This window comes from Melampsora larici-populina (assembly GCF_000204055.1).
Source record: "Melampsora larici-populina 98AG31 unplaced genomic scaffold MELLAscaffold_10, whole genome shotgun sequence".
Classification (NCBI taxonomy): domain Eukaryota; kingdom Fungi; phylum Basidiomycota; class Pucciniomycetes; order Pucciniales; family Melampsoraceae; genus Melampsora; species Melampsora laricis-populina.
Window position 1 is genome coordinate 985,354 of NW_006768774.1, and position 9,785 is coordinate 995,138.

Genomic DNA, 9,785 nt, shown 5'->3' on the forward strand with positions numbered 1-9,785 from the left:
AAGAATGGAGGTTTTATACGGATCGCACTATTTTCCGCCCCTTTGGCAAATACCCGGAGCCCCTTTGTTTTGGGGCATTACCTGATATACCCAACACAACCCGAGTGCACTCAGCCAAATTCTTGGTGAGTCGGACCTCAGGGGCTCTTTAGGGGATCCTTACGTTTGAGCCCCTTTCCCACAATGCTGAGCCCTACTTTAACCAATAGGGAAATAAACTCTATGATGCCCCCCTGAAAAGAGGAAGAAGGGTTCAGCATTAACTGTGCGCCTGGACCGGACCATGTATGATGGACACCACCCTTATGATGTGGTCCTCACAGTGGAAGAATGTGTATTATAACCAGGTGAGCTTGCCTTGGTCAACTGCTTCAAGGTCTTAACATGGTCACCAAGCAACTGCGACATGGTATAGCTCACCACATGAGCCCAAAAAAAACCCCCAACTGATCCAAATTGGATTGGTCATGAGCCAAATTCACCCAAAAATGACTTAAAAAATGACTGCGACATGCTGGTTCCATTGATTTCCCTCAACAAAATGAAACAAATATTGATTCAACTACTGATACAAATGAAGAATGGCAGGATTTTGATGCTAAAACCAATGTAGGAACAAATGGAGAAGTGTTTGCTCAAGCATTCCATGATATAAGTTTGACAAAATGAATGGTAATGAGTAAACATGATGGAAAAGTATCAACCAATATAAAATAGATTGATTAAGAGTCAAAGGTGTAGCGAACCAGAGGTTTTGGTGTAGTTAGTTTGAAAAGAATTTGATAATCAAGGCAATGAATTGAGTATGATTCAGATAGCTGAGAGAGAATGGTTGGGAAAAGATGAGGAGTTCAATGTTCTATGAGTAAAAGAGTTATGTATTGAGAAGTGGGAAGTTGTTGAAGTTGTATCAGGAGATGTTGAAGGTATTTATAATAAAACCTTTGAAAAAAGAAAACAATCGCTAGGCTGGAGCCCCACATGCAGCCCCATTTTTAAAGGGGGGCAATACAATGATTGTCACCCCTAGGTCCGGCCCGACAGGGGGCTCCGGATATTGTCCCGGGGGCGGATAACAGTGGGATCCTTTTATACAGTTTTTGTCAGCTTGACACTAAAGGTACGAGTAAAGTTACTTTAGAATCAAGTAACAGATACTTACAAAATGTATTTTATCGAGCTTCAGGAGGGATTCCTATCTGCTGAGAGAAATTACTTTTCAATTCTTTGTAAGTAAAAAAGACTATAATTGGTATTTATAGCTGCCTATGGTGTGGTACAAGAACTCACTGCCAGTATGTCAAGAAGTGCACTCACTTAATGACCTGCCGAGGTGAATACGTAGAACGTAAAATGGTCCTGGGTAACGCTTTAGCGCTGATTTGATAAAACAAGCCTTTATCAAAATAATTCTAGCCGGGATTGAAGGAACTTTAGTCGGATGGTTAATGCCAAACAATCTTTAACGTCCTAGTAGATACGGATAGAAAAAAGATAAACGAAAAAGAGAAAAGGAGATGAATCCGAACAAAAGAACTAGTATGGAGCGATGAAGAAGTCTGGATGAGGTTTCTTAAAGCACTACTAGTTTATCTTTTCAACGGAAGAAGGAAAATGAGTTACAGGTTGATCTTCTTAACAGTAAAAGATAAAGCTTTTGGTTTATGAATTTGTTAAAGTGATAAGAGATAATCCTCTTTTCTCTGAGGAGAGATAGTTAGCTATTTAAAGTGTTAAAAAGCCCTTTCGATTCGTTATGAAATCTAGTTTGTTAATTAAGGGTTCCCTGTAGTGCGTCATCGAACATTTATTAGACTAGTCCCTGATGTTGTAACAGGGCTGGTTGGAGGTATGTTTCGATACGCCTGGTTTAGTTAATTAATCCTTGCTGGTTGCCTTCTTTGAAGGTAGGGTTCGTTTAGATAGTTTATTACAAACGTAAAAGACTTTATTTTTTAGTTTGTTTCTGAAGTTATGTTTATCATATAACTGTTTTTATTAAAAATCATTTCATTATATTGCACTCTTGAAACTCGAGTGTAAGAGGTGTGTTGTTTATATATTTGTATATATATATATATGTGTTCTTTATTAAAATAATATAATAGCGGTGTGTTTGTTAGTCTACTAGAGTGTTATTTGCTCAGCAAAAACCTCTTCTGGCTGACAGTTTTGATCAATTCCATGGTTCCACTTCAAGTTGAATGATTAACTGATGGATGAGTTGAGTTTGAACAGTAAGCCCTTCCTGATACCAGTCTTCCATCTGATAAATCAACCAACTTTGAATGCCCCTTGAATGATAGATACATTCCATGTCTTCTGGAAGCCCTTGAGAAGTTCAAGGCTATAGTTCTGCTGCAAATTTCTTTTGTATTTCTTTGTTCTTATTCTCAGATTGGATTCAGAAGTTGGCAAAAGGCTCAGAAAATGACAATAAGATGTATAATCAGATGTGTGGTTTTGAGGTCAATTTCCATCCAATTTTCATTTGACTTACTTACAAGGTTTGTCATGAGTAATGAAAGCATTTGTATATCAACATATAAAATTATGAGCTTGATCCAAAGCTTGAAACCAATGTGAGTTGGGATGAATCAATGATATTCCTTGGACAACTCACCAGGCATCTCAACACAACATACACACCATGTGGTCCGATATAAGCTACCCCTCATCTCATGATTTTGGCAACAATGTTAAAATGAAAAACATATTTGATTAAAAACCAAAGTAAATCTTCTCAAGTTTTTTTCAGCCATATTTGGAGTCTTGAGTTGAGGGTAATTAAGAATCCAAGTTGTGTTAAGATTTAAATTGCTGTGTGAATGTTGATGAATGGAAATGTCACTGGAAATTGGGTTGAGGTTGCTGGATGTTTGGGATCAAGCAGCTGAAGGGCGAGGCAATCCAAAAATGGATTTTAGGTATTAGGAGGCTCAAATTGAAGCTTTGGACCAAAGCCTGTGGTGTATGAGTCTTTTGTCCATCTTTTCAAACTGATAGTTCCCCATAATCTTGAGTGACATAGGGGTTCCACCTCAATTTGAGTGATTCAGCATCACAACTCTCTTACATATTTTTCTCAGTATGTCAAGGTTGCAGAACAATTAGTTCTCATTGTCCCAATACCACTGCATATTCTACTTCAATAAATTGACCTATCAGTCTTTAAAATGATATAAACAACCCAAAAATTTCAGAAGGAAATCTACAATTCAAACATGTTCAGCAAAAAGTTTGTACTGTTTATTTTTGTATGTATTTATCTTATTCTGCTGAAGAAAAGCTGATATTATATATTGATCAATAGATCTGATTAGCACTCTGTGATACCACAGCAGAAACTTGACCAATCAAACTAAAAACTTGACATTTGAGAATGAATTAGGATTGATAGCATCGGTAGCTTACTGGTCATCAGAAGCCATTTTGGTGTTGCATGTAAGATTATTGATTACCATTTTGAATGTAACTAAATCAGTTTCTAATAGTGACGATCTTGATTCTGAATTGATTCGAGTCGAGTTGAATGATAAAATTTGACTGTTTGATTGGTGTTATTTTTCTGATGCCTCAGTCTCATTCTGATTGTGTAAAGCCCCCAAGAGGAGTTTAATTGAACGAGGTACCATTGACTCGGAACCTATAGCAAGTAAACAGAGATTGTGCTAAAACAGGAAAAGAAGGAGATTGTGTTAGTACATAACAGTGATGATGAAGAGATCTAGAAGCGATTTGAATCAAATCATAAATGATCATAAAAGGAGAAGGAACTCACTCAGTGTCAATCAGTACAGATGTAGAGGGGTCCCAGATTGACTTCAAAAGCTTGATGATCATCCTTGTTAGGTGAAAAGGTAATCGAGATGGATAAGTTGAGCTACAACATCCACAGAGCTGGAATCGATGTCAACACTTTCAGAATTAAACCAAGATCAAACAAAGACTGTCTCAGATAGCTCGGAAACAATCGAGTTGAGCAAGTGATGAAAAAAGGGATCGATTCAAAAGTTTAAAACCCACAAGATAGAACCATGTCAGCCAGAAGAACTCGGAGTTGTAAACAGGTGATTGTAAAATTGATTTAGTTGATTACAGGATCATAATTTGATTTGATTGGTTTGATAAATCAATTGTAAGGTTTAATTAATCAACAACCCAATCAACACTTGAAAAAATAAGAAGATTCATAGTCAGTTTTCTTGAACATTAGCATTATAAAAGGTTGAAAAAGTAGAGGGGGAGGTGCCAATTTGATCCAAAGAGTTTGCATATGTCAGCTTAGGAAATGAATTAGTGCTTCGATTGAAGTATCACCTTGAGAAAAAAAGGAAATGATTCAAATGATTTTTTTGCCTTGAAATTGATCAATAAATTGATCCGATGAAAAAATGATTATATCAGATTGATTCATACTTTGGAAGTGAAACACCTCGATCAAATTGTCAAAGGAACTCAATATTTTTGTAAGATCAATAAACTTGATTGATTTGTCTTCTAAATTATCAATTGATTGGATTCCAATCAAGATAAACAAGATAGAAAGAAACAATCGAGTCTTTTTAGTGTTTATTACCATCTTTGATGCAATCATCCAATATATCAAAATATCCAAGTGAAAAGCTTACTTGGAATTAAAGCACAAAGATCAAGGTCAAAAACAACTTGAGGACATATGAAAATCAAACATTCCATCAATATTGTGTTCAAATCGATTGATTTTGAAATTGACTAATCGATGTGATTTGATTTGAAGTTGGTGTTCCATGGAGTGAATGACAAAGTTGGTACTATGTAATCAGATATTATGTAATCAGATGATGAAGGATTGCTGGGTGAGATCTGAGCAGGGAGAAATACAATGAGGATTTAGTAATCTCATGATCGATAGATTTGAAGCAGAGCTCACCTTCTTACTGGATGATGTCGGTCACCTATCACATAGCCACACCTTGCATTTCTATCAGTGTCAATGGATCTCTGTTCTGTTAAATATTAAAAGTTTGACTTGAACATCTGAACACAATCGCTGAGAAGGTCCGATTATCAACATCTTGAGACTGGTCCGTTGATTAAAAGTTAAAAAGAGTAATCAAATTTGATTAGTTTTGGACATGCACCGCGATGATTAGAACTTGGAGAAAGGTACACCAAGAAGAGAATTACTTACAGTCTTTATTTGTTGCTATTTTCCAAGCGATGTGTAGTATTGTGTGTATGGCCCGGCAAGTCGGAAAGTGGATGGTCCCTGAAAGGAATAATGTGAGTTCAACATGCATGTGTAGCTAAATACAAATGCTGATTGGTGCTTCCGGAATATACTGATGCATGAGGACAGCTGATTGTGCTAATTTGTCGTAATTTCGAGTAAATCAGAGGCCAGCCAAAAAGTGGTTAAAGTCGTGTTGCTCAATTAGGATAGTGCCAACTGGCAGAGAATCATTAGCTGATGGAAAATGATTATCGCAAGTTTAAAACTTTGGCAGGCAAAAACTCACAGTTGTCCAGCTGAAAAGTGGAGGTTTTTCCAAGTTTTGTGCTGATTGATAATCCTCCTTTGATGTGAAAATGATGATGAATGATTTGCCAATTAATTGAATTTGTGGATTTGTCAATTTAATTTGATTCTATTGTTCTTGTTTAACTTGAATGTTTAACTTGAATGAATGATGATGAATGTTATGATGAAATGAAATGATTAATGTGTTACCGAGGAACTTACGATTATATTTGAGAGATCGAGTGAAGCTCGCTTGGCCGTAACTTCGGTTGGTTGAAACATCAGTTTGTTCAGCGGAATCAGTGGAGGTTTTGGACAATTTGTCGATTTTGTTCAATTTCGTTGTTCGCCTTTAACTTGAATGAGATGAGATATTAGGGGTTGGGCGATATTTCGACCAACCGGTTTTGCGCCTCTGAGAAGCCTCCCGAAAGGAGTCGAAGATGGCGGAGGACAAGTATTCTGGGTTTCACAGATCTGTTACGGATCTGAGCCCAGAGCCAAGAGTGTTTAGGCGATACCCAGGCAAGCTTTTGCCAGAAGAGATGGGTTAGGGGATATGTGAAAGGTGCAAAAGGGGTGTTTGCATGGCTTGTACTACGAGCCCAGCGGCGCAAATTGCTTTGCCCTGTAAGCCTTTTGAACGGGTGAAGCTTTGGAGTTCTCAAGAAACGCTTCGTACTGGTGTGTATTTTTGCAAAGCAAAAAGATCGATAAAAGTTTCGGTCGGTTAAGGGTGGCTTCAATATTGCTTTCTAGCCATCTCGAAAGCATTCTTAAATCACTGAACTACGACTGAATGGGTTTTGCAAACCGGTTGGTCTAAATTTCGCCCAACCCCTATTGTCGACCTGCCCATACAACAAACTTCCATAACAAGTCTTGACTCAACGGTAGTAACTCCTCTCGTTTCAACTTCTGCTCTTTACCAAAACCTTCCAACTTCCTCATCGCGGAATTGTAACCCTCTAGCGTGCTCTGCGTCCAGCTTCCACATAACAGGTGTGTCTTCACAACACTCTCTTTCCAATCCACCTCACTATTACATCGATTCGCGACAGAAAGGAAGCACACTGGGTTAGTTTTCCGTTGCGTCTGATAAACTGTTTAGGACAGGAAACTAGTAGAGAAGTTGAGTACGAAAACGACACTGCCTTTTCTTTCCTTACTTTTTCACATTACTCAAAAAATTCTTGATCTTTTCTTCCTTTAACAACATTCCCGTAGTGCTCAATCTCGATACAGTAAGTTTTTCAAGTCGGTCGGTACGTCGATCAATACTTCCAGTGGTTTTTCGTTCTCAAATCTCGTCCCCCTGGATAAACTATCTGCTTTATTCTCGCAGAGGTCACCCTTGCGACTGTGATGTCGCAATTCAATCTCGTAAGTTCCTTTAATATTAACCTCCATTCTTCGTTTACTAACTGGTGTTTCGATGCTTCGGTTGTTGTGTTGTCTGTATAAACAATGAAGCGTCTATCGGTTGTGGATATGAGTTTTTCAATCATCAACAGGCCTAATCTAACTGCTACAGTTTCTAACCACGCTATGTCGCGTGTTGGACATCCCCGTGACAGGTCAATTGATCTCCACTCCGTGACTAACTTGAAACATGTCCATCTGTCACTTATTCGTATTCCAATTCCATAGCCTGTACTAGCATCCCCGACCCACTCTATATCTTCCGGAACGATATCGGGTTCGATTCTCCTTCGATCGAACTTTTTGAGGGCTAATAACCAATGTTGAATTTCGGATTGCGCCTCAATAGGCATATCTCTAACAGCACTATGATTAAACCAACTTTTGTCGAACTTGTATAAAGCCCATAAATATGATTTTAAATTTGGTAATATTGATGTCATATGGCTTAATTGTCCTGTTAATTTTTCAATCTCCTTTTTATTACATTTTCTATTTGGAGTGAGTAACTCTTCAATTTTCTTTATCCTTTCTTCTAATTTCTCTTTAGGTAACCTAACTGACCTCTCTTCTCCGTTCCAAATAAAGCCTAAGTACTTTTGCTCAACCACTCAATCGGAGAACTTTTCATCATTAGATTGTACTCCTAAATTTCTCGTTATCTGAAGTATGTTTTCCATCCTTACATCTTCACCTAAAACTTTTATGAATAAACAGTCATCCACCCAATGAAAAATCTCTCTAATATTTAGTAATACTTTCAGAATTTCTTTCCAGGCATCTGCCATCCAACCGAAAGTACCGCACCCTGCTACTCCTCCAAATGCTATACAAGTGTCAATCCAAATATGGTTCTGGAAGTCTTTTATAGTTAGATATTTCCATTGTGAAGGGTGAGTACTACCTTGTCGATATGCTTTCTGCCAGTCAACTATTGCTAACATCAATGTTACTCCTAATAATGTTTTGAAATAACTCTCTACTACTTTGAAATCATCCCATGTTGTTTCGAAGTCTTCTTTACAGACAAATGAATTGACTGAAGGTATTTGTTTTTCCGGGTTTTTGTAATGTAAGTTTCTAATCAATTCTCTTGCCCCATCCGTAAATGTCTCATCTTCATTGTCTGATTCACTTTCTGCCACTTCATCTTCTTTTGATTTCCGTTTCTTCTTCTTTTTCTGTATTTCTCCTTTAGGATAAGATAGATCATTTATCATACGCAGGGAGCCATCATTATTGACCACACTTCCCATCGGGTTTGACCTAAAGAAACCCCACCTTTTATATACTTCATCGTGAGTAAAAGGGCCTAAAATTTTTCCTTGCTTCCTTTCTTTAAATAGATTTTTCATTATTTTGTCCTTAACAGCCAATGCTGACTTATGATTATCTGGTGTAAACCATTTCATTCCTTGTATCACATGTTCTGGTATGCCTTGGTCAAATCCCTCTGTCAGTCCTATCCATGATTTCTCCCATTTATCTGACAAATTGCATTCTTTTAATAATATCCTCCATTCTTCTAACTTCATATCCCACTTAGCTACTTTCGGCCAACACCTTAGCATTTCAGGATCGTTCACTTTGTATAGTTCACTTGTATCCTTTCCGATGGCTTCTGGAGTCAAGGTATTTGGTGTACTTCTTCTCTCTAGATTTTCTCTCGGGGCATCTAGACACAATTCTCTGTTACTAGATGTGTTCAATTAATGAATAGATCAACGGAAAAACATATCATTTCAATTCGTCAGACTTTTCATCTTTACATCATCAAAACATAAAATGGACAAGCTGAACGAGCGATTAAGGAAAAAAAGGGCATAAAATAGAAAAACTAGGACAGATATAGGTTACTAATTCCGAATTTATATCTTTTTTTTTTTTTAACTTACTGATTGTTTTGATTGTTTGAATTTCCTGAGCTACTTCCTTCAGCGTTATTGGAAGCTTCAATTGCTAAACGTTGATAATTTCCTTGTCCTACTGCTGGATTAAAACTACCTTGTCCAATTGCTGGACGGCCTCCATTTCCATGGTGAGAGTTTCCTCTCCCTCTTCCACCTCGATTATTATTAACTCCTCTTCTCACAAATGACTGGTGGTTGTTTTGATGATAATTACCATGTTGGTTATTATAATGACTTGTTGATTGATTTAGATGATTTGGATTATAATGATGTGGATTGTAATAAGGCTGACTTCTTGTTTCTCTAGCCAGTTTCTTCTTCTTGTGATATAAAGGATTGAAATTTCCTCCTAAATATGGTCTAGAATGACGATTGGCGTTATGATTTGGACCATTGCCTGGTAAGTTAGGTGTACCTTGGCCACCCCACACTACTACACCTCTACCTGTTAATATATCTGCATGACTTTCAATAGTTGTCCCGGTCGTGTCCCAGTTTGGGTTGAAGGATCCGTCTAATGGGTTAATGTGCTGTAGCGGACCACCATATACAAATGGATTATCCATATAGCTATATCAGCAGAGTAACACCAAGAGAAACAAACAAAATGGATATTGATCAGGAAATGTTCACATCACTTTTATTTCACTATATGTAAGTTCCTTACTTGTAATCATTATAATTCTTAGCATCTCTTTCTGACTGTTCTGCCAATCTTTTATTCAACTTTCCTACATCAGCCATTGCACCATTAGGCAAACGATTCTCACATATATTCCTTCTATGAGAAACATCATATCTCATCGCCGGGGTCCATTTCCCATCGCAATCAATCTTGATTTGTAAAACGTTTTCTTTATGGGCTACTAGTCTCGGTGCGATTGGTGAGTTCTTTTGACTTTCTAGTTTGTTGTATCTTTCTTGATACTTGACCATTAGATCGAACCTAA

At 37.4% G+C, this 9,785-nt stretch overlaps 1 protein-coding gene across 1 annotated transcript; it reads right to left on the reverse strand.

Annotated features, from left to right (window-relative positions):
* Positions 1–8,816: 8,816 nt before the first annotated feature.
* Positions 8,817–9,401, reverse strand: MELLADRAFT_104648 (uncharacterized protein; the record flags this gene model as incomplete). Its single annotated transcript, XM_007407851.1, has 1 exon — positions 8,817–9,401. The coding sequence occupies one exon, from the start codon at positions 9,399–9,401 to the stop codon at positions 8,817–8,819; it is 585 nt and encodes a 194-aa protein (XP_007407913.1).
* Between the last annotated feature and the right edge of the window lie 384 nt (positions 9,402–9,785).